Below are 27,415 nucleotides of genomic sequence, written 5' to 3' on the forward strand. Positions count from 1 at the left end.
TCTTCAGGATGTGATGTGTGTCTGAAAGCTGCTCGCTGCTGCTTTTATTCACAGCTGAAGCCCTTTTCCTCCTCATCGAGCTGTGTGTGTTCTTAGAAACAGCTGCTTCCTTCCTGTCTGTCTGTCTCCTCTTCTTCTCTTTTCTCATCACTCTCCTACAGAGAACATGTGAAGCTGACAGCGTGGAAAACCATTCTGCGAAAAGTCTTACAGAGAAAATAACGTGCTGGTTTTCCCCACGTCGTCTTTTATATTATAGAACTTTTCACTGCATGGACCTCACCGTACCTGCAGTACACTTATTAATAACACCTGGTGAACATATTTAAAATATATTATTTTTATTTTTATTCTTATTCTTATTTTCTAGTTCTGTTATAATTGTTCTGCACCAAATCACCACGTTAAACTCCTTGTATGTGTGAACTTGGCCATTAACCTGATTGTGATTCCTTTAAAGTACACAGTAAATCAAAATCTCTGTTTATTGTTGCAAACATCTTTCTTTGAATCCCAGATGATATGCTGGTACCTGTTTCTCTCTCTCACACACACACACACACACACCGTTCTGTGTTCTGCAGCTCCAAAACAAGAGCCACAAAAAAACACCTGAGAGACGTTTCAGGATCAACACACATCCCACCGACAATACTTGTCAGAATATGTCAATTAAAAAACCTCAGATCTAAAGATGTCGCCGGAGGAAACGTCAGACAGACTTCAATATCTGGCTAACTTTACAGCCGTCCATCCAGAAGTGTTCTTTTATTTCAGTCTCGATCATAGACTAGAAAAAGATGGCCAACATGTCAGCTCCACCCTCTCTATCGCCCCCTGCTGACTGGCTGCAGTATAGCTCATAAAGCCCGCCTCCTCCATGTTAACAGATGGGACATGAGTCAAACTATAAAATCAAAATACACGTCAAATACATTTTTCTCAGACATGGTTTCTGTCATTATAGTTAGTTCTTATCATGCTGATTTATGTCCAAGTTATTTTTAAGTAGTTATTTGATGCTATAAAAAGGGGGTGTGGCCTCATGATTGACAGCTCTGTTGACAAATGGGGCTCCTGCAGCGTTCTGTTCCCGAGTAGCAGAGTAGAGGAGGAACGGCGAGAGGAGACGTAACTAACACTAACACTACAGTCATTGAACTTTACATCAGCGTGAATATCTGCTTCAGACCGACACAAGAAGCTGTTCTGCTGCAGACTGAGCCCACCTGAGGGCTCCAACACGCCAAGGACACCTGAGGGCTCCGACACGCCAAGGACACCTGAGGGCTCCGACACGCCAAGGACACCTGAGGGCTCCGACACGGCAAGGACACCTGAGGGCTCCGACACGCTAGGACACAGGGTAAAGGTGTGTGTCGGGTAGAGGAAGGGGCGGGGCTTCAATACTGCGGCTCCACCAGCTGATCTCTCCTGCACACACTCTGGGTACAGATGAGCACGATGGCAGCGCCCGCTCCGGGGGGGGTTAAGACTTTTGTACAACTTTTATTTTGATGTTTTAGGTTAATTTCCTGGAAATACTTTTTACCCTGTGTGTGTGTGTGTGTGTGTGTGTGTGTGTGTGTGTGTGTGTGTGTGTGTGGTGAATAACTGAGCTGTTCCTGTTTCACTTCCTCGTCTGTTTCCATGAATGAATCTGTTGATAAATTTGTTGGATGTCAAACTTCTTCGTATCATTGACACTTTACAGAAGTTCAGATGACAAACTTCCCTTCATGATTTCTTGGATTCAAACAGTAATAATATTTCTAATAATCCAAATAGTTTAAATAAACAGACTACAAAGTAAAGAGACTTACAAAGAAAATATAGAACACAGTTTCCTTCATGATCCGACACTTCATTCAGTGTTCATGTTTGTCTGTATAAATGTTCACAGTTATTCATAGAGTCATTTACTAATTATACTCTTGTTTTCCTCTTAAGTTTCTTACTTGTGATCATGTCTGTACACGTGTGTACATATGTACACCAATCAGACATGACATCATGACCACCTGCATAATATTGTGCAGGACCTCCTTCTGCCGCTAAAACAGCCCTGACCCGTCGAGGCATGGACTCCAGCAGACCTGTGAAGGTGTGCTGAGGTATCGTGCAGCAAGACATCAGCAGATCTTTAAGTCCTGTAAGCTGCGAGGTGGGGCCTCCATGGATCGGACCTGTTTGTCCAGCACATCCCACAGACGCTCCGTTGGATTGAGATCTGGGGAATCTGAAGGCCAAGTCAACACCTTGAACTCATCGTGTTCCTCAAACCATTCCTGAACCATGTCTGCAGTGAGACAGGGCACGTTAACCTGCTGAGAGAGGCCACTGCCATCAGGGAATATTGTCTCCATGAAGGGGTGGACTTGGTCTGCAGCAATGTTTAGGAGGTGGTACGTGTCAAAGTAACATCCACATGAACGGCAGGACCCAAGGTTTCCCAGCAGAACATTGTCCAAAGCATCACACTGCCTCCGCCGGCTCGCCTTCTTCCCATAGTGCATCCTGGTGCCGTGTCTTCCCCAGGTAAGAGACACACACACACCTGGCCATCCACATGATGTGACATGACGTGATTCATCAGACCAGGCCGCCTTCTTCCATCGCTCTGTGGCCCAGTTCTGATGCTCATGTGCCCATTGTAGGAGCTTTCAGGGGTCAGGGGTCAGCATGGGCACCCTGACCGCTCTGCAGCTACACAGCCTCGTACACAACAAACTGTGATGCTCTGTGTGTTCTGACACCTTTCTATCAGAACCAGCATTAACTCAGTTTGAGCTTCAGTAGCTCTTCTGTGGGATCAGTGGCCGCCCCCATGACCCTGTCGCAGGTTCACTGGTTTCCCTTCCTTGGACCTCTTTGGGGGTCCTGACCCCTGCAGACCGGGAACACCTCACAAGAGCTGCAGGCTTGGAGACGCTCTGACCCAGTCGTCGAGCCATCACAGTTTGGCCCTTCTCAAAGACGCTCACATTCTTACGCTTGCTGATTTTTCCTGCTTCCATCACGTCAACTTGGAGGACAAAGTGTTCACCTGCTGCCTAACATACCCCCCCACTGACCGGGCCATTGTAAGGAGATAATCAGTATCTTCACCTGTCAGTGCTCATAATGTTATGGCTGACAGGTGTATGTATGTGCATAGCTTTATATAGAAATATTATCCCTTTATTTTCTATATGTACAACATTATTATATTTATTCTATTATTATTATGTGTAAGTGTGTGAGTGACGCATGTTTGAGTTCTGTGGTAGCTGCATGTGTTACAGAGAATAGTATCATTAGAGTCTGTGTGTGTTGTTTTCACTTCCTCATTTATTTAAAGTTTAAACTGCACCACAGACTTTCTGGGAACAAACGTTTCGTCTCACAGAAAAAAACATTCACAATAAATATTTTCACATTATTAAACTTTGAATTTGGTTTGATGGGAAAACAGAGTCCAGTGACACTCAGCGTCTCTTGTTCCTCATGTACCCACTGTTCCTATCCTGTTATCTTCAGTATGGAAGTGACATTATTACATGTTTGAATACATACATTTAAAGAAGCTGCAGTCTTCTTTAAGGTTCTAGTAGTAGAAAAAGAAAGTACTTCTTTACGCCTCTGTGCTCAGCCTGTCAGCACCAGGGTCCGGTCGAACCACAGCTGCTTGTTGGTTCTTAGTGACTTGTCGTCCTGTCTTGATCGTTGCGTCTGCTACATGAAACTGTAACATTGTAACGTTGTAACATTGTAACGTTGTAACATTGTAACATTGTAAGGTTCTAGTTTTGCTTTGTTGCCATAAAGATCAAAAGTATTTACACAAAAAAGTCAGATTTTTACAAACAGGAGAAAGTAATGGTAAATATATGCTGATGGCAGAGGCTGCTACCTAAAGTGCCCAACTGTCAATCAGATATCACATTCATACCCGTTGGCTATGCCACCGGGAGCAGTTTGGGGTTCAGTGTCTTGCCCAAGGACACTTGGACATGTAGCCTGAGGGAGCTGGGGATCGAACCTCCGACCTTCCAATTGAAAGACGACCAACTCTTCCACTGAGCCACAGCCGCCCTAAAGAGAGTGTTACTCCCTGAGGAACCCCAAAGGAGTTTTGTACATTTCCTAACATACTGTATTTTAATTTATTTTCAATATACTTGTAAGTTGTATTTCCAAGTGAATGCTACACTGAGCTTCAACCCCACTACTTTACATGGGGAGAATCATCCTCAAAGTAACCTGAATACCTGAAGCTAAGTTTATAACAGTGATATCTGGAATAACGTGGAGACTGATCATAGAGCCACTATGCTAACATTGAAGAAATGCAAAAAGGGAGATTGTAGATCATAATTTAACACTGTGGAATATGTCCATTTGCATGATTGAGGGAAAAACAAAATGCACCCAAAATATCCAGATAAAAGATTTTGCTATTTTGTCCAAAGGTCCAAATTGAAATGCAGAACACACGAGGAACACGTATAAAAACACGGAGCTTCCTCATTCTTCATGTGAACACAGAGCTGTTTCAGAGAGCGCAGCGTGTTCGTACAGACGCAGCTGAGCAGAGACCAGGAAGTGAGCCGGACTAGATTTCACTGTGACTGAATGACTTCATGTTACCAGACTTATTTATAAAGCCATACAGTATACTGTGGCTGGTTATATGTTTATCTATATATGTATATGAAAGCTTGCAGAATTAGGTTCCAACATTACTGACAGTAATTACATTTATTACTTAAAATCTATTTTGGCACTTTACCTATTATTTATATCTATATGTATTTATGTGTGTGACGGGAATCTGATGTCATCCCAGAGGGAATGTGGGTTACACATGTGCATTACATTTAATATAGAATTTATGAGTACTTATTTATAAAGGAACCATGAACAAGATGAAACATGTGCCCTTTGATGCATCGTAGCAGCTCCATCACTTAGAACAGATATATTCTTTATAAAGACGCTGAGTGAAAGCAGGGAGAGAAACACGTTTGTCTGTTGGTGGTTTGAAACTGATGTCCTGATGAAAAGTCAACAAAAATATGTGTTAAAGGTTTTTGGTGAAGATGAAGCATATTGAAGCACACCAGCTTTAATTGTAATCTTTTATTGTTAGGTCGTCCTATTCAAGTCAAATAATTCAATTAAAAGATCCGTTTAAATATCGTCTTCAAAGAGGAGAGCAGAACTCAAAGCAGAAACTCATTCAAGCTTTCAATTAAAACGTGAAAAACAACCAAACAAATCAAAGTTCCTCCTAAAAACACACAACACCACACAAACAATAACTGAAATGTAACACACTATACACAACTGAACTATGTATCTTTAATCTGGGCCAGAACAAACACACCGGTCCTCTCCAGTATTTCGTCCAGTCAGCTGAGCGCTCGGTCCATCTCTCCGGTTCGTCCATGTCACTGAATCTCTGTGGGGTTTCCTGACGTCTTCTCCAGGGGCTGTGATTAGATGTGGGTGGGTGAGGTCGCCGTCATGGCTCCTCCATTTAAAGACCGAAGGTGTTCTCGCCGCTGTAAGCCACGTATAAAAAGCCGTCCTCGTCCTTCTCCTTGTCGTACAGCTGCCCCATCGTGATGCTGCAGAGACACCGGGTTATATTAGTGACAGTTACTTTTCAGGATCGCACATTAACAACACAGCTGATTAGTGTAACAGGCTACGGTGGCTACGTGCTGCTTTCCACATCATTCTGTGGTTCATCATTTTCAGCTCATTTAAACAAACATCAGATCAGAAGCCAAACGCGGATATTCAAAGGGACTTGATTCAGACTGTGACGTGTCTGAAAGTTAATAAAGTTTCTGTTGATCAAAGTATTTTTATCTCAGATCCACCAGAGCGTATGTTGGTATTCTTATATTCAAACACTTCATGTCCCTAAATCTGACCGACCTGAGCTAAAACTTCATGAGTCAATAAACCACAATATGTGATCAAAGTCTCACTAAATTAAATACAACCTTTAATCTACAGTAGAAATACAGCGACTAATATTTCTGCTTATTGTGATGGTACTTCTTGGAGCATCTTCTAATAGTTCATATTCATCCATCCAAACAACGAGGCAGCTTTCTACCTTTTATAAGTTTGAATCTTTACATCAATTAAACTGGATCATAAAAACTACAGATCACAGCAGCCCCCGGTCGCTCGCGTGTTCTCAGTGTGTTTTGCTGCGCACACACGTCGATGTGACGACATCATAAACAAGGTAACACTTGATGACACACACGGCAGAAGCTTTGGGCCTCATGTTCCTCCTTTCACAGGATTCACTTTAAAGTTGCAGGAATAATTTCTGTACACAAATTAAATGAGTTAAAACCCGAGTTAGTTATTAAATGTGAAGCATGTTTGAATGTGTGGTCACGTGGAAGCCCACGACCACTGCTACAACCAGATCATTATTTACATTAACATCAAACTGCACAAGATTTTTTCTACTAAGAAAATGGTACAAAAATAAAAACATGTCCAACACGACTTCTCACACACAGAGAGGCAATAACACGTCTGAACGTCTGATCAAAGGATGAGTTGATTCTTTAATTACCAAAACAGTTTAATTCATATAAATGTGATATTATAGTGATTCATATAATAGCCATAAATCATGCAGGTATGTAGGTGTTTAGGTATAATATCTCTATTATCAAAAATCAGTATAATCAACGTTTGGACCTGATGGGACACAAAACGGCGCCCAGTCAAGGTCTGTAAATGGACTGTACTTATGTAGCGCTTTTCTAGTCTTTGCTTTCACACTACATGTCACATTCACACATTCACACACTGATGGCAGAGGCTGCTACCTAAAGTGCCCAACTGTCAATCAGATATCACATTCATACCCGTTGGCTATGCCACCGGGAGCAGTTTGGGGTTCAGTGTCTTGCCCAAGGACACTTGGACATGTAGCCTGAGGGAGCTGGGGATCGAACCTCCGACCTTCCGATTATAAGACGCCCAACTCTTCCTCTGAGCCACTGAGCCCTGTAAGAAACACGTATAAAGACCGACCCCCTCCCTCCAGGTGTCCCGGCTCTGACCTGGACTGAGGGACGGTCTTGTCCACAAACAGGAAGATGGCCTTCTCTGAGGGCAGCTGGATGCGTTTCCTGATGATCCACATGAACTGAGCCACTGTGATGTCAGAGGGAACCAGGTACTTCCTCTTATCGATGTCCGTGATCTGTGAGCCCGACACCTTCTCCACAATCACCTGACGGAAACACACACAGAGACACGATCAGAGCCACAAACCAAACATCCTGTTAGTCACCTGTAATAAGACACAAACACACACGGAGACTGAAGCGTGACTCACCGGGACCCTGTCAGGGTACTTGTTGCGGATTTTGGCGGACTCTATGCATCGATGTTCTGGAACACAAAAAGCGAATTTAGTTTAAAGTTTCACGGGACAATGAAATACACAGTTCCACATTCCCCTTCCTCCTCTGAACAGACAGGAGAAGTCACCAGTGAGGGACACAGATCGATACTTAGAGAACCACAATCACATCGATCCAGTCAGTCAGTAACAACGTGCAGCTTTTAATCATCAATAAAACATCCACCGTTAACTCTTCAGTGTCAGTGTCTTTCTCTCTGGATCACTTCCTGTCGCTCCGTAGTTTCAATCATAAAGGCGTCCTCACTTACAGGAAATGATGGAGACATAATGCGTTATATCATGGACAGGACCACGACGATCAGCCCCCCAACAGACTCTCATCCCCTTCTCTCCTCAGTGACCCTCTGCTGGTCTGACTTTAATCATTCACCTGCCATATCCTGTTATGTCTTCATACTACTGCGCTTTATTAGGTTATCATTACATCTGCTGCTGTAACATACGCTGTCATTGACTGAATATTCCACATCATACTGCATTATACATACTGTAATTAACATACTGTATTTGACACTTTTTATATTGCACCTTATTTATACTGCAACACTTCATACTTTATACTGAACCATTTCATACTGCTACATGTAGCTGCTGTTACCCATACATTCATTTTTCCTATTAGTACTTTCCTTCTTGCTACTTCTCTTTGTGCTGTTGCAACAACCGAATTTCCGCTCTGGGGATCAATAAATCTAATAATAATCTTATCTTATTTATTATTTTGCTTGTAATTAGTCAAACCTTTTTTAAATAGTTTGATACTTTTCATACACCACTACCAACCTGTGTTTATTACTTGTATTCATTCATTTCTGCTTTTGATTTGAAACGTGCCCAGTAAAGAGCGCTTCTGTATAAATCAAAGGTTATCTATATTGCATGTAGTGTTATTAGTGTTGTTATTGTTAAAAAAAGTGGACTGTTACCCATTCAATATTTTTGTATTTAATTTCTTTTACTTTTTACTTGTTTAAATACGTGAATACGTTTTGCAATTCTAAATCTAAATGAAAAGGTTGCAGGGAGTAAGACTGCTCTTATAATAAACCTAAGTACGTTTCCTGTAACTAACATTATCTTACCAAAAATGTTACTTTATTCTTCTATAATGTTTATTTAGGGTCAGCATTGACCAGTGTGGATTCAACAACAAGCGTCTGTTAGATGTCAGTAAAAAGGAGCATTGACACATCTGTCTTTTTGTGTGTTATAGAAGGTGATTAAATGAAAAGTCCATCGATTGAAAATGAAAACATTCTTTAATCTCACCCTCTTCTACGACTGCTAAAACTAGCTAAATGAGCACCAACAATTAATACAACCAATTCATGGTTCAAGTCATTCATGCAAAACATTTATTGAATCCAGCTAATGAAAAGTGAGAATTTGTTGCCTTTCAAATGTTTGAAAAATGTCAAATTGACTCTTTTTAAGTTCCTAGAATAAAAAATAAATTAGAAAGAGAGGTGCCTAATTTAGCAGTGTGGAAACTAAGGTTAGCACTTTTTAGTACTTGTTTTAAATCAACCAAATAATCAACAGATTAATCTAAACCCGGAAGCAGCTATCGATAAGGAACGTCCTCCTTCACCGGAAGCAAAGGGGTTCATGGGTAATGAAGTCTTAACACCGACACTAACAATAACACACAAACACTGGTTGCTAACACCAGTTAGCCTATAAACAGGAAGTACATTTAGATTATAAATTAACAGTTTGATGAATTAATGTTCCAGATAGGTTACTGTTTAAAATTCACTATTCAAAAGAGTTCTCTGTTTTTATACATTTCATCATAAATAATTAGGATGAATTCACCTTTTGGCTGTTTTGAGGAGTCACTTTGGCCTCTGACTGTATATGTATTTGTCATTTCAGTTTGAACAATAAGTCGAATTATGTACAAAAAACACAAAATCCAGCCACAATATGAATATTAAAAAAGATAACCAGCATGCAGGCCTACATGTTATGCTAAAACAACTTTTATTGGTCCTCGTGACGCCTGTCAGGCCTCCAGTTAACGGCAGGTAGGAGAATGAGAAATATAATGTTTAGCTCCATAAACAGACAGATTACAGCTTTATTATCCAGCTGCTGAGCGTAAATCAATGCAGGATGGAGGCTTAGCAGCTTAATGTGTCAATATCCTGCATCAGCCTCAAACCAGGTCGTCGTCTGAACAAAGACACGATAATCTGTATATCTACACCGACCCAGCACATCGTCTTTAACGTGGTGACCAGCTAACTGACACTTAATAAGCGGGCTAACATTTACAGTATTTACAGCTTTATTTAAAGTGTGTGTCGAAGTAGCTAAAAGCTAAAGCTCCCCTCTCAACAAAAGCCTGACGGACAGGCCAGCCTGTGTGCCGGACGGATATCTAAGTTATATTTTCTAAACACAAGACTCAAATATATTCTCCTCTGATGTAAAATAAACGCTTTGGCTTCAGAAATGTATCTGCGTAGACATTTTTATCACCCAGCCATCAGAATAACACCTCCCTCCTCCCTTACCCAACGAGTGATCCTCTTTGAACATCCATTTCATGTTTGCCGTTTCCGGGCTCTTTCCGCTCGATGCAGCAGGTTATAAACACGACTTAAGGTTAATTAAAGATGTAAATGTCTTCCTGTTTTGTATACTTTTTAATGTAACTCTTGAATCAAAGTACAATCGGCACAGCAGCTCCCAACACTCGATCAAAACAACCAACACAACAATCTCCTCTTCACTATCAGCCTGCTGGCACCGCCCCGATGATGACGTCAATCGGACTGTTCCACTGCGCCGCAGAGAGGAGGGGTGAGAGACAGAAAGAAATGTGACGCTTTTACTTTTCACACATTAATAAATGATATTAAATACATCAAATGACTCCACTATATTTTAATTTGATGTTTATTCTTTATTTTTTGGCTGTAATTGTAAACCCGCGCATTTTACATTGCAACCTTTTTACATGGCTCCCTTTAGGTCATATCTCGTCCTGCCTTCTGCTCCGCTCTCTATGAGTAACATAAACATGACCATAACGCGTCCTGTAGCACCACACAGTTAACGGCTTCCTCTAACGATTATTTCCATGAATTTTCATCTCAAGTTCATTTTTTGATCATGCGATTTAAAAATTAGAGCATAAAATATCAGGGGAAAAATGTAATTACAATTATTTATACAATACATACAATCACACATTTCTGCATGATGTTTTTCAGCCTGATTTGAAGACAGACTATAACAGATCCCTGCCAGCAGGTGGCAGTGTAGGTATTGTATTGATCCACAGTATGGACCCATTTTGTTACTGGGCCTTTGTGAGGCTGGTACAGATCTGTTTGCCTTCTGAGGGCATGATATTTTGCCATCTGAGTTAACACACAGAGACCTTACCCCTGCATGAGACTACTCGTTTTTTTCTGGGTGTTGTTGTGTTGTGAACCTTGAGATGTCAGGGGAATTAATCAAATCTCAAAAGACGTTAGGTGTTCAGCAGGAGCCCAACTATCAGCAACCGTTTGCCCAGGAGCCCCTGAACAGGTTAATCTCTCCATCCACATTCACTTTATGTCAGGAGGTATAATACAACCCAAAACAACAAGAACTCGATTTGCCTCAAAGGATTTTAAACCTGAACAGTAAACACCTTCTGTCCTCCCATCGGTAACAAGACAGCCTCCTCAAAAACACTTCGATGGAGACACAATGAAAAGACAGAGAACAGTCGAAGCCTTGTTTACAGAATGAAAGAAAGGCGTGCATTAAAGTAGTATCAGCTTTACTATGAACGTAGAGACAAATGGTTCCTTCCACATCTAGTTCTAAAGTAGTTTAGCCTTCACTTTAATAATGTGTCTATATGAAGAATTTCAGTCCTTTTTATTCAAACTTTTATTTCAGATTCAGCGAACATAAACATGTGTGAAACCTCACATTTCAGTGTTAATGTTAAATGTGTTTATGGACATATAAGTGAAGGGACGGTCCTACTTCCTGCCGTCTGCTTTGGCACTACTTTCTGCAGCGGACTGAGCTGTGATCTGGTTGTCGGGCGGCAGTGGTTTGCCCAGGTGGTGTCCTGTGGTTAGGCCGTACGGGTGCGACTCTCTCTCCTCCTTCACCTCCGGCCTCAGCAGGAACCCCCCTTGAAAGCTGAGGTCAAAGAGTTCACAGGGGGCAAAGGTCAAAGGCGTCTCTGCCAGCAGTCCTTTCAGTCGGGCTCGCCACCCATCCAACATGGCGGCTCGCACAGCGGGAGGGCAGTGAGCCGGACACCAGAAGATCTGAGGAGCCAGAACCTGAAAGCCACAGAAGTGCAGCGTCCCGTTCTGACAGAGACGAACATCAGGAGGATCAATGCAACAGAAGATGTTTCACTTTAAAGTTTCGATGTCAAAATCATTGATTATTGATTGGACTCCATTTCAGATCAAAAACATTCAAACAAAAGAAGTCTTATAATCACAGGGATGCACTGAAAGTGTCAAAGGTTAACTGGTAGTTTTGAAATATTTTCCTTTAAAGTTTTTATATTTTACTTTATTGATCGTTGCTTTGTTTTACAGTGAAGTTTGAAATGGTTTCCAAGGGTTAGGGTCAGGGTTAGGGTTAGCTAACCCTAACCCTGACCCTGACCCTGAGGGGCCATGAGGTGATAAATGAGCGAGACAAGAAAATGACAAAAACTAAAGTTGAATAAACTAATCGGTTCATATTTTATTTTCTCTCATCTTCACTGTTAGTGGAAGTTTTGATCTTTTTTTGATCTACTTTTTCATGTCAAATATGAATTAAACACATGAAGTGGAGTTAAATATAAATTCTCCAGTGAAGTAACCTCAGACCCTAAACAAGAATGAATGTACTGATCGAGTTCTGATGGTGTTTTGTCTGTATGAGTTACCATGGAGACAGGACGCATGAGGACAGAGACACGACAAAGAGCTGCTGCAATCGAACCAATGAATCCTGTGCGCTCTACACTGCGACACCAGGTCACTGGGATGTCCCTATAATTCATTTTAAAGCAATATTTGAAGGATCAATAAATGCTTTTGGCAAAATGTCAAACTTTTGCTGCTTCCTGTCGTGTGAATGAAGAATGGTTTTAACTGTGCAGACGTCACTTTGGGATGTGGGAAACTGTGATGAGAATTTTCACAACTTTAAGAAAAACAGAATGTAAGAAAATTCGTTGTGGTTATTTATTTATTTATTGTGAAACAGCTTTTTGCATTTGTTTGTTTTATTGTCTGATTCTCCATCACCCCGAACAACACGTCTGTAGTCTTTGTCATCATCAAAGGAATCATTCAAGATTGTTTGCTGGTCTTTAAAGTACCACTGAATGTGTGTGTGTGTGTGTACGTACGTGTGTGTGTGTGTGTGTGTGTGTGTGTCTGTGTGTGTACGTACGTGTGTGTGTGTGTGTGTGTGTGTCTGTGTGTGTGCGTACGTGTGTGTGTGTGTGTGTCTGTGTGTGTACGTACGTGTGTGTGTGTGTGTGTGTGTGTGTGTGTGTGTGTGTACGTACGTGTGTGTGTGTGTGTGTGTGTGTGTGTGTGTGTGTGTGTGTGTGTGTGTACGTACGTGTGTGTGTGTGTGTGTGTGTGTGTGTCTGTGTGTGTACGTACGTGTGTGTGTGTACGTGTGTGTGTGTGTGTGTGTGTGTGTGTGTGTGTGTGTGTTGCTCACCTGTAGAGGCCACAGTGTGATGTTCATGTCCCCGTTGATGCCGTCGGGTCTGAACATCGTCTGTGTGGCTCCGGTAGTGAAGGACAACATCGCTTTCTTGTCCTTCAATAAAAAACAAAGAGAGAGAGAGAGAGAGAGAGAGAGAGAGAGAGAGAGGGAGAGAGAGAGAGAGAATGAACACGAGGCCGGCGTAGAGTTCATGTCACTGTTTGACTTGTTGGTGAGTTACCTGCAGTCCAACACTACAGAAGCTGAGAGGCTCTCTCATCATGTTTAATGTTGTAATCAGTGACGGCTCATAAACACGTCATGTGGAGCCGTAAGAAGCCATGCTGTGTTAATGATGCCTTTGTCATACAAGCTGCTTTCTGAGAGAGATAATGCTCGTGTCCATTCTCAGGAAGGACGCCTCGTTGGGCATTATCCAGCTTACATCCTGGTCACATAAACAAAGGTCAAGATGAGGTGATGGGGGTGGCGGTGCCCCACATACAGTGGCTGCAGTCTGCACTGATCGCAGGTTCAACCCCCGGTCTGCTGATCCCTTTGGTGCACGTCACCCCCCACTCTCTACTCCTACACTTCCTGTCTCTCTCCGTCTGTCCTAATAAAGCCAAAACACATCTTTAAATAAATAAGACTTTTAGATTGTTGCTGTTCTGATGCATCTTTCAGTTAAAATCTGTTTTGAAACATGCTGTGACTCCATTTCCCCGACTGATACCTGAAACAATCATTCCCATCCCTTACTTAGTTCACTACTGCAGGTTACAGACTTTAACTCGCCCGCTAAGCTCATTGAAGGCTTCAGCTCAGCTATTAGCCAGGAAGCTAATGCTATGCTAGCACGATTCTAAGCCAATAACACTGTGTACAGTTAGAGTACATAAAATGTGTTTAACAAGACTGACAGCCATGCCTTTGTCCTCAAATCAACAGACAGTTTCACTCGTCAGAAGGTGTTCACTGTCGGGAATTAATTAACACTCTGCAGCCAATCAGAATCGTCCATTTTCCTATGATATATTCCACATCACCTCCTTGAAAATATCTCTCCCTGAAGCATGTCTCTGATTTCTCATAAGTTAAAATGAGTCTTAATTTGCTCTTTTGTCTTTTGTCGTCCCTCTGTGCCGTTTACAGATTTGTGTGCTTGCAGAGACGTACCTTAAATATCCCGTTATTGTACATCTTCTCCAGGGAGAAAGCGAAGCCTTGAGTGAGGACTCGGTCCATCCAGCCCTTCATGACGGCAGGAACGCTGAACCAGTACAGAGGGAACTGAAGACACACAACACGACTCAATCATTCATTTAGTCTCATTCTCTTCTTCTGTCGAGGGTCAAAAGCTATTAAACTGATTAAGACCTTTATTGATCCTGAATCTGCTGTCAGACTGCTCCAGAGACATGCCTAACAGAATAACAATGGTACAGTTTCATGTAGCAGACGATCAATTGATGTGCTGCGGCCATGACATCGTCTCAGAGACGCAGAGCTTCATATTCAACTCTGCAGTGAACTGTGACGGTCAGCAGCTACATAGTGTTCTGTGTTGGTAGTATGTGGTTGCTATATAGTTATGAGATGTGATGGTAAATTAGAAGTGAAAACAAATCACATTTATATTTATCTTCTTTTAATGTGATTCTGTTGACATCGTCCCAGTTTGCCGTTAGCTCGAGTACACCAACGTGGAGCAAAGCAAGTCCCAGAGAAGGAAGGAAGCTGCTGGTGGAGCAGGTACGCCAACAAGAGGAAGGTGGAAGGTGTACTAAGGCTGTGGCTCAGGCTAAGCAGGGACAGTGGATGAACTGAGAGAGCGTAGAGAAGAGGAAGCTTGAGGGGGGGCGGAGTCAGTGAGAGCCAACACACAGCTTCAGGTGTGATCGGACACTGGTGCTGACAGGAAGTGCACAGAGTGTGAAGAAGCATCATCATCAACAACAAGGTCAGTATAGTCATCATCATCAATAGCATCAGTATCATTGAGGTCAGAGGTCATAAAGAGCTGGGTCTGTAGCTTCTTCTTAAAGGTGAAAGGGACTCTGCGGACCGAGTGGAGTTTGGTAGCTCGTTCCACCACCGGGGGGCGACAGAGGACAAGAGTCTAGTTAGAGACTTAGGGCCCTGTTGTGATGGGAGCACCAGGCACCTTTCATTGGCAGAGCGAAGTGGGCGGGACGGAGTGTATACCTGGATGAGGGCGTTCAGGTAGGCAGGAGAAGTTTCTGTTGCTGTTTGTAAGCGAGCGACAGGGTTTGAATTTGATGAGAGCGACGACTGGGAGCCAGTGGAGGGATATGAACAGTGGAGGGATACGAACAGTGGAGGGATACGAACAGTGGAGGTATACGAGCAGTGGAGGGATACGAACAGTGGTGGGATCTGAGCAGTGGAGGGATACGAGCAGTGGAGGGATACGAGCAGTGGAGGGATACAAACAGTGGAGGGATCTGAGCAGTGGAGGGATACGAGCAGTGGAGGGATACGAGCAGTGGAGGGATACGAACAGTGGTGGGATCTGAGCAGTGGAGGGATACGAGCAGTGGAGGGATACGAACAGTGGAGGGATCTGAGCAGTGGAGGGATACGAGCAGTGGAGGGATACGAACAGTGGAGGGATACGAACAGTGGAGGGATACGAACAGTGGAGGGATCTGAGCAGTGGAGGGATACGAACAGTGGAGGGATACGAGCAGTGGAGGGATACGAGCAGTGGAGGGATACGAACAGTGGAGGGATCTGAGCAGTGGAGGGATACGAGCAGTGGAGGGATACGAGCAGTGGAGGGATACGAACAGTGGAGGGATCTGAGCAGTGGAGGGATACGAACAGTGGAGGGATACGAGCAGTGGAGGGATACGAGCAGTGGAGGGATACGAACAGTGGAGGGATCTGAGCAGTGGAGGGATACGAGCAGTGGAGGGATACGAACAGTGGAGGGATCTGAGCAGTGGAGGGATACGAGCAGTGGAGGGATACGAGCAGTGGAGGGATACGAGCAGTGGAGGGATACGAACAGTGGAGGGATACGAACAGTGAAGGGATCTGAGCAGTGGAGGGATACGAGCAGTGGAGGGATACGAACAGTGGAGGGATCTGAGCAGTGGAGGGATACGAGCAGTGGAGGGATACGAACAGTGGAGGGATCTGAGCAGTGGAGGGATACGAACAGTGGAGGGATACGAACAGTGGAGGGATCTGAGCAGTGGAGGGATACGAGCAGTGGAGGGTCGCGCTGCTGCGTTCTGGATCATCTGCAGAGGTTTGAATGTGCATGCAGGAAGGTCTGCCAGGAGGGAGCTGCAGTAATCAATGCGTGATATCACGAGAGCCTGTACCAGCAGGTGTGTTTTTTTAAATGATTTTTAACCTTTATTCTACCAGGAAATAATCCCATTGAGATACAAGATCTCTTTTACAAGGCGCTCCGGGCCAAGACAGCAGCATAGAAAGTTTCACAAGGACGAACAACAGACTAAAAACCGCAACATTAAAGTTCAAGTACAGAGACAGCAGAGACAGCAGACAGGCAAAAACTCATCTACCAACAGCTTAAAGGGATAGTTGGGTTTGTTTGAAGTGGGGTTGTATGAGATCCTTATCAATAGGAAGTGTTCTACATACAGTGGATGCCGGTCAGCACGGTGTTGGTGTTTAGAAACCGCCCGGAGTGCCGACATGGATGCTAGGCTACATGCTGCTGCAGATAGGGTCAGTCTCACACGTAGTTTATCCACTTAAGGACGTCTCACCTAAAGATCAATAGTGGTAAGAACGCCTCTTTATTTGGCACTACTTTGTGTGGACCGCAACACATACGTGTTACTACGCCTGCAGCATGCGGTGTCGGATCAGCTGTTTGTGTCAGCGGTTTGTAGCAGAGACAACAAACTAAAGAAAACACGATATTATGAGCGCCGCTCACCAGACGGTCCATGGGCCAAGACCCAAAATGTAACATATCGGTACCATCTGGGTGTTTCAATAAGCAATAAAAATTGTCAAACAAATGCGCTTTTTTTCACTTTAAAGCAAAACATTTTGGCTCTGCACAAATTAAGGTATGAAAAAATTTCTTCAGAATTACTTTAATTGATAACTTGTATTGTTTGTTGCAGGCCATCGAATATACTGCCCCTCAGCTGCCCTGTTCACAGCAGTCACTAGGCTAGCTCTGAACTTGAATCAGACACAACATACCTGTGCCCTAATGATAAGGTTAAGTGCTCAGTGAAGAAACCCCTCCCCTTGTGCCCTCATCCCAATACTTATACTTAACCTACCACATGACCCTTAGTCGTCACCGCAACCCAAACAGCACTGCCAACTTCGACAGACCCAGGCTCCGTCATACGAGCTCCAGGTATCGACAACACTGATACTACAACGTTTTAAACACAGAAAGATAAATCGAGAGAGAAGGACAGAGAGAAGAGTTTGTAGAGAGCAGTGTGCTGGAAAGAAGACGGGGAAGGCAGAGCCAGGGTGAGGCGGCCTGTCCGGGGCTAGCACTCACCCCCGCCGGATCGGGCTGTACGCTCTGCCTCCCCCAAAGAGAGGAGAGAAGAGAGCGAGGAAGATGAGGTATTAAGGCTAAGGTAGGTAAGGGTAACTCTAACCCCAAGCCGACACTACCTACCCTACCACAGGGCTTTGAACGGTCCCACAACTCAAACTCTTAGTTAGAAGGGCAGCGAGAGGCAGCACATCAGGGTTATCAAGTGAGCACCTCCCTTCACCAGTGTTTCATTAAGTTAGGCCCACGACACCTCGGGGAGGCTCAGCAGTTAGCTCTGGTGTCCCAGAGCCTCCATGCTAGCTCTCACCGCCCATCACAACCTTGTGCTATCAAATCCTGATGAACATCCTAACACTGCAACTGTTCCTGGTGCCAACGCGACGTACGGAGAAGGAACAGCGTAAAGAAGGATTACTGTTACATTTGTTTGGCATTATTTCTCCTCATCCAAATCCACTGACTTGTTCTCACGGCTTCCTCTGACATCTCCTTTACTGCCTTTCACAGACTCTGTCCACGCACTCCCAGTTCTCCCAGTTCTCCCAGTAATGAGATGGTTGATGGTGCTATGAACCCTCTGCATCCCACTTCTACAGGACTAACCCTAACCTTTGATCCTCGCTGTTCAGCTTCTGCTGTCAAACCTGCGTCCAAGCTTTTTCCTTTCCGACGCCTCCTCCACTGTCGCCTTCTACCTTCAGTTCCTGCCGCTGAACATTTTAAAACCTGGTTATGACTCCATGTGTACCGACCCTGTGAAAAGACTGATCTTACAACCTGACAGAATATGCCTCAAGCTGTCTGTCTCCGAACACGATGGGCACGACGGGTCCCCCTCTACCCAACATGGTAGGTTCTGGGGTGATGGCAGCACGTCGTAAGCAGCCCCTATCAGGAACTTGGTCTGACTATCCTCCACACTCCACAGGTCCCTCCAGCTGAGCTTCCTCTTCTCTACGCTCTCTCAGTTCATCCACTGTCCCTGCTTAGCCTGAGCCACAGCCTTAGTACACCTTCCACCTTCCTCTTGTTGGCGTACCTGCTCCACCAGCAGCTTCCTTCCTTCTCTGGGACTTGCTTTGCTCCACGTTGGTGTACTCGAGCTAACGGCAAACTGGGACGATGTCAACAGAATCACATTAAAAGAAGATAAATATAAATGTGATTTGTTTTCACTTCTAATTTACCATCACATCTCATAACTATATAGCAACCACATACTACCAACACAGAACACTATGTAGCTGCTGACCGTCACAGTTCACTGCAGAGTTGAATATGAAGCTCTGCGTCTCTGAGACGATGTCATGGCCGCAGCACATCAATCTTTCATCACATGTTTGCTTATGATGAGCTCAGTGTTGATCTTTAGTCTGTAGGATGTTATATTATTATGCCCCACTTTATTCACCCTGTATGGACTTATTGAACAGCATGTGCACAGTCAAACACTTTGCTTAAATTACTGTGAACAACCTTTATTAATGTAGTAGCTGCCTCAGGCTCAAGATGACATCACTGTTTATGATAGCGGCTGTTTCTGTGCTCAGATCATTCAAAAGCATAAATTGGGGAAAATAAGAAAATGCTCACAAAGTATGAAAAGCTGCTCCTGTCATATTTTAATGTACTTATATTGACCCTATAGACAACCTAGGACAGGTAAGGTTTTGCCCACTCAGATGGTGCTGATATCTGGTCTGGCCCATGGACTTAGAGGACAGTCCTTCATTACTATTGATCAGTATCTCATACAACCCCACTTCAAACAAACCCACCTTTAATAGCATTCAGCACTAGGACAGGTGCATTCACTGGTCAATGCTCCTGAGTCTGGCTTGTAGTCTTCCTCACTAATTACTTTCTCTGGTTTGAGGTGACCCTGTCGCTCAGACCAAGATGAGGGTGCAAAGACATTAAAAGCACTTTTACCGAAGACAGATGGAGTTGGAGGAACATGATACGTCCGTGTGACCGCAGGCTGCGGCCACTGGAAGCTTTAGGAGACAGCGGAGAACATAAGAAGGCAGGTCATGTAGTATCGCCTTATAAAGTGATGCATGCTCTGACAGGTAGGGTCTGATCTTCCTGATGTCGTACAGGGTAAACCTTAGAGGTCAGCTGGTTGTCATGACGCCAGGTTCCGGGCAGACTTAGTGCAATAAGTTATGAACTAAAGTAGAGCAGAAAGGAGTGGCAGGAACATCGACCGTCATATCTGCAGTGATAATAAGTAGTAAAACTTCTATTGCAGCAGATGATGACTGTAAAGATAGTGCCTGATATAAAACATAATTGTACATGATAATTATGAAAGTAATAATGAACAACATAGTAAAAACTGAAATCCTTAAAGTGACAATCTCAAAGATTTGTGTTTGCTTCATCTGAGCGTCGAGTTTGTTTCTTCTTCTTTGGATTTTCACTTCTTGTTGAAGTTGTATCTGTAGTCATCCATCTTTTCTTTGTTTGTTCAGCCATAGTAGATTACTGTTTACTCGCAACACTTGCAGAGAGCGGAGAAGCAGCCGCTTAGCTCCGCCTACCCTCTCTGGCAGACCAACCACTACAATACTATATACTGCAGATGTAAAGGCGTTCATCAGTGGGCCATAGGCTCAGTCAGCATGTGTGATCTCATTCAGAGAGAGAGAGAGACTTACAGACATTTTTGAGATTATATCTTTAAGCTGTGGAAAATTAGATTGGATGTAAAAACACTCATTTTTATCTATTTCTGTTGAGCAGCTGGAAGAGCCAAAATGTATCATAAGACAATCATTTGAAGAAGTTGTGTATATTTGGACGGCTGTGGGAGTTTTTGTTGCTTGTTGTTTGGGTTGCTTACTGCGCATGTGTGAAGTGTAGGCCCGATGGAGCTAGAGTTTTAGAACGACAATGTGAGCGAGTAGTTTGGAAGCCTGCAACTTTTTCATCTGTAGAAATGTTTACATGTCCATATAAGAGATAATGTGACTCATGTCGACTGGTATGAGTTACAAATTGATTCCGCTGGATGAGCGATGAAAAGACATCGCAAGCTAATCCCGGACTTCAGAGAGTGGACACGCGTCAGAGACCCTGCTGCTGCTCACATTAAAAACAAGGGGCTAAACAAATGAACTGAAAGTTTTGCCACTACAGCAACCATCATGATATTCACAGGCTGTGATGTGATGTGCGTGACCTCTGACCTGGAAGATGATAAGCTCCGCCTCCTCCACTTTTCTCTGCTCGGCTACGATGTCATCACTGAGGCGGCCCTCCATCCAGGCGTGGAGCGTCTCCTCTCCGTACTGGCAGAGCTCCGGATTCTTCAGCTCACCTGAACACAACACGCCACGTCAGAACTAAAAGAAATGTATAGTTTCCTAAACCTCAAAAAACAGACAATAGTTGGAAAACCCAAACTATGTAAATGATTAAAGATAATAAAGGAGGGATTTTTACATTTTTATTCTACCATCGCTTCTTTCATCCCGCCCCGTGAAGCCCAGACAGTGCTTGAATCAGGAGGCTGTGTTCAGAGGAGTTGTTGCATGCTAATTTAGAAGCTACCTGGCTAACATGGACTCTCGTATGTGAAGGCAGCTGTCTGACTTTGTTGTGGGTTTATGCGAGCACACTGTTTGCAATCTTCTCATTTGAGTTCCATTTTATGCTGGCTTTTACTTTGAAATAATCTAGTATCACTGGACATGACTTCACATTGTTCAGCATGAACACACATTCAGTTACAGCGACAAAGCAATGTGAAATATAAACCCTTCTTTTTATGGCCCATATTGTTTGTAGTCTTAATTTTGTTTGGAGCATTCAGGATCAATGTTATCTGTTCACACTGATGGATCTGGGAGCTGAGAGCCACTGACAGGAAGTCAGACAGCACTGAGTGACAGGCAGAGACGTGGTTGGTTTTGGTCTTTTGGGATCACATTAAGCAAACAGAATAATTCCAGCTTTAATGATGTAACAGTTTAACAGGATGACTCTAAAATCCAGATCGGATTATTGAGAATTGACATTAGCCTAAAGTAGCCTCACACAACAAGAGCTAACAATTAACTCTGTCTGATTATTAGTTTGTTGAATTATTAAGGGAGACAGTGATGTCACCGATGATGTCATCCCGCGTGGCGTTGGCTCTGAAGTTCATGGCGTACAGGTCGGACACGAGGACCCTGTAGCCATTCTCCGTCAGCGCCTCCACCGCCACGTCACGCACCGCCGCGTTGAACGAACCCGGACTCTGGTGGGCGTACACGATCAGGACTGTCTTCTGAGCTGCCACACACACACACACACACACACACACACCATATACATTATTAATAGTACATGTTTTAATAACTAGCAGCTTTATTAATAGATTAATATGAGTCTACAGCCACGCTAACAGTTCTCTGAGGCAGCTCTAAATCACAGTGGTGCTTTGAGCTAAATGCTAATGTCAGAATGTTAATGTAGAGAAGTTAATGATTCTACCTGCCACAATCTGACTTTATTTACTAGTTTCATTTGTCAGTATTGTTTATAAAGTATTACGTGTGGGTTTCCTACTGAGCTGGTATGTTGTGTGTAACATGAGCGCCCTCTGCTGGGCCCCTGTAGGCTTGTAGAGGAGACCCCGTACACTGTTAGCCATGTGCTGTTTCTGGTTTAAGCTTAATAAGCTCAGTTAAACACTTTAATATGTTCGTTTTATTTCTGTATGTGATATGTCTGGTTTTTTAGAATGAAGGACACGTTGGAGCCAATGACTGTATGTATAGATGGACAACGCGTCTCCATCTGCTCCCATTGTACGTAATTGATGCCAAAATAGCCCCTGTGATAGGCGCTGCCATCTTGCGATGGTGACGTCATACGGAGCCAGAGTCTGTGCAGTAGAGATCGGCGAGTGAAGCGGCCATAGCCACTTCCGCTAACCCAAACACACACTTAACTTACCGATAAAACAGCAAGGATCCCGCACGCCGGCGTGTTTAACAGCAGAACAGCTTCTTGTGTTGGTCTGAGGTTAAAGTTCACAGGTATGGAAACTTCAATGACTGTAGCGATTGTTTTAGTTACGTTTCCTCTCGCAGATCGTCCTCCGCTCTGCTCACCCGGAACTGATCGGCTGCAGGAGCCGTATTTGTCAACAGAGCTGTCAATCATCATTTTGACAGCATCAAATAACTAATTAAAAATAAACTTGTCAGAAAAATGAACACTGTGACATAAATCAGCATGATAAGAACTAACTATAATGACAGAAACCATGTTTCAGAAAAATGTTTTTGACGTGTATTTTGATTTTATAGTTTGACTCATGTCCCATCTGTTAACATGGAGGAGGCGGGCTTTATGAGCTATACTGCAGCCAGTCAGCAGAGGGCGACAGAGAGGGTTTGGCTTCACTTTTAGGGAGCTGTCATGTCGGCCATCTTTTTATACAGTCTGTGGTTGGAGTCAAGAAGTTTGTCTGGTCCATCACACAACACAAGAGAGAGAACACTTTTTATAGACAACTCTTTCTCTTCTTTTGACCAGCTTGTTTACCGAAGTCACACTTCTTTAGGTTTGTCCAGGTCAGGCAGTATGTGCAGGGTCAGCTCACTTCCCAGTAGGGCCACCCTCAAACCCCTTAGATTCCTTTCTCAAACAGAAGCCGTCAGCTAAAGGGGTCGTTTCCAATGTTGGGACAATCCCCCCCGACTGCCATTAAAACAACATACCTGAGGATGTCTGGGATTTGGTCCTTGGACAAGTGCACTCCTCCTATCTGTGTGCACGTCAGTCTTGAATTCAGTTTAAAGTTGTCCATTGAATGCATCGGTCTAAGGCAAAACTATTGCCCCTGACGTTAGCCCCACTTGTGATAAATGTAAGAGTGCAGATAGTTCATTAATTCATATGTAGTGGCTGTGTCCGTAGAACAATTTTGGAAACTGGTATTTACAACTCGTTATTGAACCTGATCGTCTGTTTGGTGTTTCACCTGAGGAGTTAAATTTACCTGTTGCCAAACGTGATGCCCTTGCCTTCGCTGCTCTCCTAGCCCGCTGTGCTATATAAGTCAGAAGGAGGGAACCTGTCCCACCCGCACACTCCAGATGATTAGTGATTGATGTTGTGCCTAAATCTCAAAAAGATAAGGTACTCCATAGGCGGGTCGGGTCGGAGCTTCTTTAAGGTCCGGGTGCCTTTGTCACATATTTTCAGTTGGTGAGTAGAGGACCTGTGACGGCCTTCTCTTGCTCCTTTCTCTCACATTTACTGCGTCAACGTTTTATTATCCTACATGAATATACTTATACATACATGTACGTAGCTTTTCTTGTGACAGTGCGTTATTATTATTACCGCTTTTATTTGTATTCATATTTATTTTCACTATGTTCATTTCTATTCAGCGTGTGTATTTGTATATTTATGTGTGTGTTTATGGGCAAGTATATGTAAAAGCAATATATACACATACACAATCGTATAACTTTGTAAATCGATATATATATATTTTTATTAACTTGACTTTATTTAATTGTTTATTTATTTTCTTGGGGGTGATTTAAAGTCTTAACTGTACTACATAAATATATATTACCTGTACTACATAAATATATCTACATAAATATATCATATCTGATAAACAGTCTACAGTCGCAGTGTTTTTACAGTCCACAAAGTGTGTGCTTTAAATATTGATGAAATAAAAAGTACAATAAATCCTGAGCAGAACTTTGAACCGTAAATTGTTAACGAATAACTTCGCACACAGATGTATCTTAAAGTGACCCCAAACAGACGTATGATTGATCTTAAAGCACGATTCATTTAGCGCTGACAAACAGCAGGTATGTGAAGAGAACAACATGACAAACGTTCAAATGACACGAGGACTACTATGAGTGATTGCTCTGCTGCCGAGTGGACGTTAGGACATCTTAGACAACAGATTACAATTTTATTTATCATTACAGTTCATATTTTATTTATTCCTTATCAGTCTATGTTATTGTATTCTATTTTGGTTTGTCCAGAGAGAAATGAGTGACAGACGCACCGCAGAGAAACAGGTTTACATTTCATCACAGGAATTAAGAGAATTACAAGAATTAAAGTCTGTCAAATTCATGTCTTTAAAAGTTTTAGTGATGCATTTTAACATATTGATTACCCTTAATTACAGTACGAATCACACAGGTGATCGAAGTAGTTTAAACTCTTCTTAACATCACACTTAACAGAATCTCTGCTGTTTGTTTAGCGTCTCTGTGATTCTATCGGCAGAATCTGAGCAGACTTTGGTTTGTGTGTCAGAGCCGGAGCGGCAGCAGAGAAACAGGTGAGCAGGAAGTGAAAACAGTGAATGAGTCTTACCCATGCTGTGCTGTCTGCTGGATCCGTCTGCAGCGTTAGCCGGTCCCTGGTGGCTCTTATAGACCCTGCGGCTCTGTGTGCGTGACAAACATGCTCAGATAGGATATCAGATGAAGCAAAATGAGTCTCAGAGTCACAACTGCAGGACGGAGAAAAAAACACTGCTGCTGTCACTCTGTAGGACCGGTTTGGTTCACTGTTTTCAACGGGGAGGAGTGTGTGCGTGTGTGTGTGTGTGTGTGTGTGTGTGTGTGTGTGTGTGTGTGTTCACTGGTGCAGGTGAATGAGATTGGTTTCATTTGGTCTGGAAAAGAATGTTTAGGTCACTATTAAGGGATTATCCTGCAGGGTCATGTGGCTTAATAAACTCTTTAATCCGACTTAATTTCACCTCGTTAGCAGAGACGTGAAGGAAGGTGTCAGATCAGAAGAGCCTGAGCTGTTCAGTCACGTCCCCGTGTTTAACGTCACCTGTCGCCAGTTTCTGTCCAGACAGCCTTTCATCGCCAACCGGGTGACTGTTCACACACGTATACCAGTTCTAATAGGATGCCATGAGAGTCTAACTTCTCAGTTAGACTTCACCCTCAGATGATCAAACACCGGAAAGACAATAAAAACAACAACAGGGCCGTATTTTAAACTCATTAGCTACTTTCAGACAACAGTGTTAGCATTTAGCCACTTCAAGCTAACACTTGTAGGCTACCGTTATTAAACAGGATTGTTAGCATTCAGACACTCCTGTTAGATAGGAGTTTTCACCTTTCCTAATGTATTCTGTACCATTATAAAAAGTAGCTAATGTTGGCATTTAGCCACTTCAAGCTAGATCAATAGATTGAAACTTAGACATTTCACATCGTATATTGTACCATGATCAAGAAGTATGTTAGCGTTTAGCCACTGCAAGCTAACATTACCACAAGCTAGAAATGTACCCATCTTACTTGTAACATTAACTAACTGGATTATTAGCATTCGGTCTCTCCTGTTAGATAGGAATTTTGGAAATTTTGGAATTGTAGAAATATTGTGTTGTGATGTTTTATTATTATCTCCAACAGGAAATGGCTTTGCTGTATTTATAACAAAAGTTAGATTCAGATTAGTTCTTGATTTTTCTTGAAATGTTTTACCCTGCTGAATAACTGTGTTTCTTATTCGTGGGCAATTCTGGTGCAGACAGCCTGACACAGTGTTTAAGGTGAGACTACAGAGACTAGAAACATGATGGATATTAAAGCAATTAATCCAAGAAACAAATGAAGGAATGTGTCCAGACTGCAGCCGACGTCAGTTATCCTCTGGAGGATCCGACACGCCCTCGGCACAGTGATGCTCATCAGGCTGGAATGTGACAGGAATGTCACCTGGACACTTCTGTCACCTGGCCGAGCCTTGGCGGTGAGACCGGCTCAGATTACCTGCCTGAAGAGAAATGTCTCACTCACTCTGACATCATGTCAGTGTGTGCATGTCACAAGCCACTCACTAACCTTTAACACGGTTGTGTTATAAACTTCTCGATGTTTAAAGTGACTCGTCACTACAGCTGTCAGATTTAAAACTTCAGTGTGGCTCTAAAATGTCTCGTAAAGTACGTGTGAGAAGAAAGTCAATTACAAGTTCCTCAAATTTCAGCTGGAGTGAATTAATGAAGTTTAGTTACTGTATACTGTATAAATTCAGCTGTACATTACTGTGTGTAATCCATAGACTGTATAAAAAGATGGCCGACATGTCAGCTCAAACCCTCTCTGTCGCCCCCTGCTGACTGGCTGCAGTATAGCTCATAAAGCCCGCCTCCTCCATGTTAACAGATGGGACATGAGTCAAACTATAAAATCAAAATACACGTCAAATACATTTTTCTGAAACATGGTTTCTGTCATTATAGTTAGTTCTTATCATGCTGATTTATGACCAAGTGTTCATTTTGACAAGTTTACTTTTAATTAGTTATTTGATGCTATAAAAAGGGGGTGTGGCCTCATGATTGACAGCTCTGCTGACAAATGGGACTCCTGCAGCGTTCTGTTCCCGAGTAGCAGAGTAGAGGAGGAACGAGAGAGGAGACGTAACTAACACTACAAGGACACCTGACGGCTCCGACACGCCAAGGACACCTGACGGCTCCAACACACCAAGGACACAAGGTAAAGGTGTGTGTCGGGTAGAGGAAGGGGCGGGGCTTCAATACTGTGGCTCCACCAGCCGATCTCTCCTGCACACACTCTGGATACAGATGAGCACGATGGCAGCGCCCCCTCCGGGGGGTTTGGCTTCACTTTTGTACAACGAGAGGAGGTGGAGACGCGTCGGCCATCTTTATTGAGTCAAGGGCATAAAACTGTGTGGCTTTTTTTGTC

At 43.3% G+C, this 27,415-nt stretch overlaps 2 protein-coding genes across 2 annotated transcripts; both read right to left on the reverse strand.

Annotated features, from left to right (window-relative positions):
* Nucleotides 1-5,106: 5,106 nt before the first annotated feature.
* Nucleotides 5,107-10,205, reverse strand: LOC138606827 (gamma-aminobutyric acid receptor-associated protein-like 2). The gene is made up of 4 exons (XM_069679293.1): nt 9,976-10,205; nt 7,364-7,419; nt 7,086-7,258; nt 5,107-5,612 (listed from the first exon to the last, which is right to left on the reverse strand). Exons 1-4 carry the CDS (start codon nt 10,007-10,009, stop codon nt 5,522-5,524), a joined length of 354 nt encoding a protein of 117 aa, XP_069535394.1. The 5' UTR covers nt 10,010-10,205; the 3' UTR covers nt 5,107-5,521.
* Nucleotides 10,206-11,264: 1,059 nt separating this feature from the next.
* Nucleotides 11,265-25,130, reverse strand: nqo1 (NAD(P)H dehydrogenase, quinone 1). Its single transcript, XM_069679270.1, has 6 exons — nt 25,044-25,130; nt 21,795-21,962; nt 20,873-21,003; nt 14,321-14,434; nt 13,154-13,255; nt 11,265-11,787 (listed from the first exon to the last, which is right to left on the reverse strand). The coding sequence occupies exons 1-6, from the start codon at nt 25,045-25,047 to the stop codon at nt 11,446-11,448; spliced, it is 861 nt and encodes a 286-aa protein (XP_069535371.1). The 5' UTR covers nt 25,048-25,130; the 3' UTR covers nt 11,265-11,445.
* Between the last annotated feature and the right edge of the window lie 2,285 nt (nt 25,131-27,415).

This window comes from Semicossyphus pulcher, unplaced genomic scaffold (genome assembly GCF_022749685.1).
Source record: "Semicossyphus pulcher isolate SPU_LCO1_2020_fin unplaced genomic scaffold, fSemPul1.0.p SCAF_38, whole genome shotgun sequence".
In the NCBI taxonomy this organism is placed as follows: domain Eukaryota; kingdom Metazoa; phylum Chordata; class Actinopteri; order Labriformes; family Labridae; genus Semicossyphus; species Semicossyphus pulcher.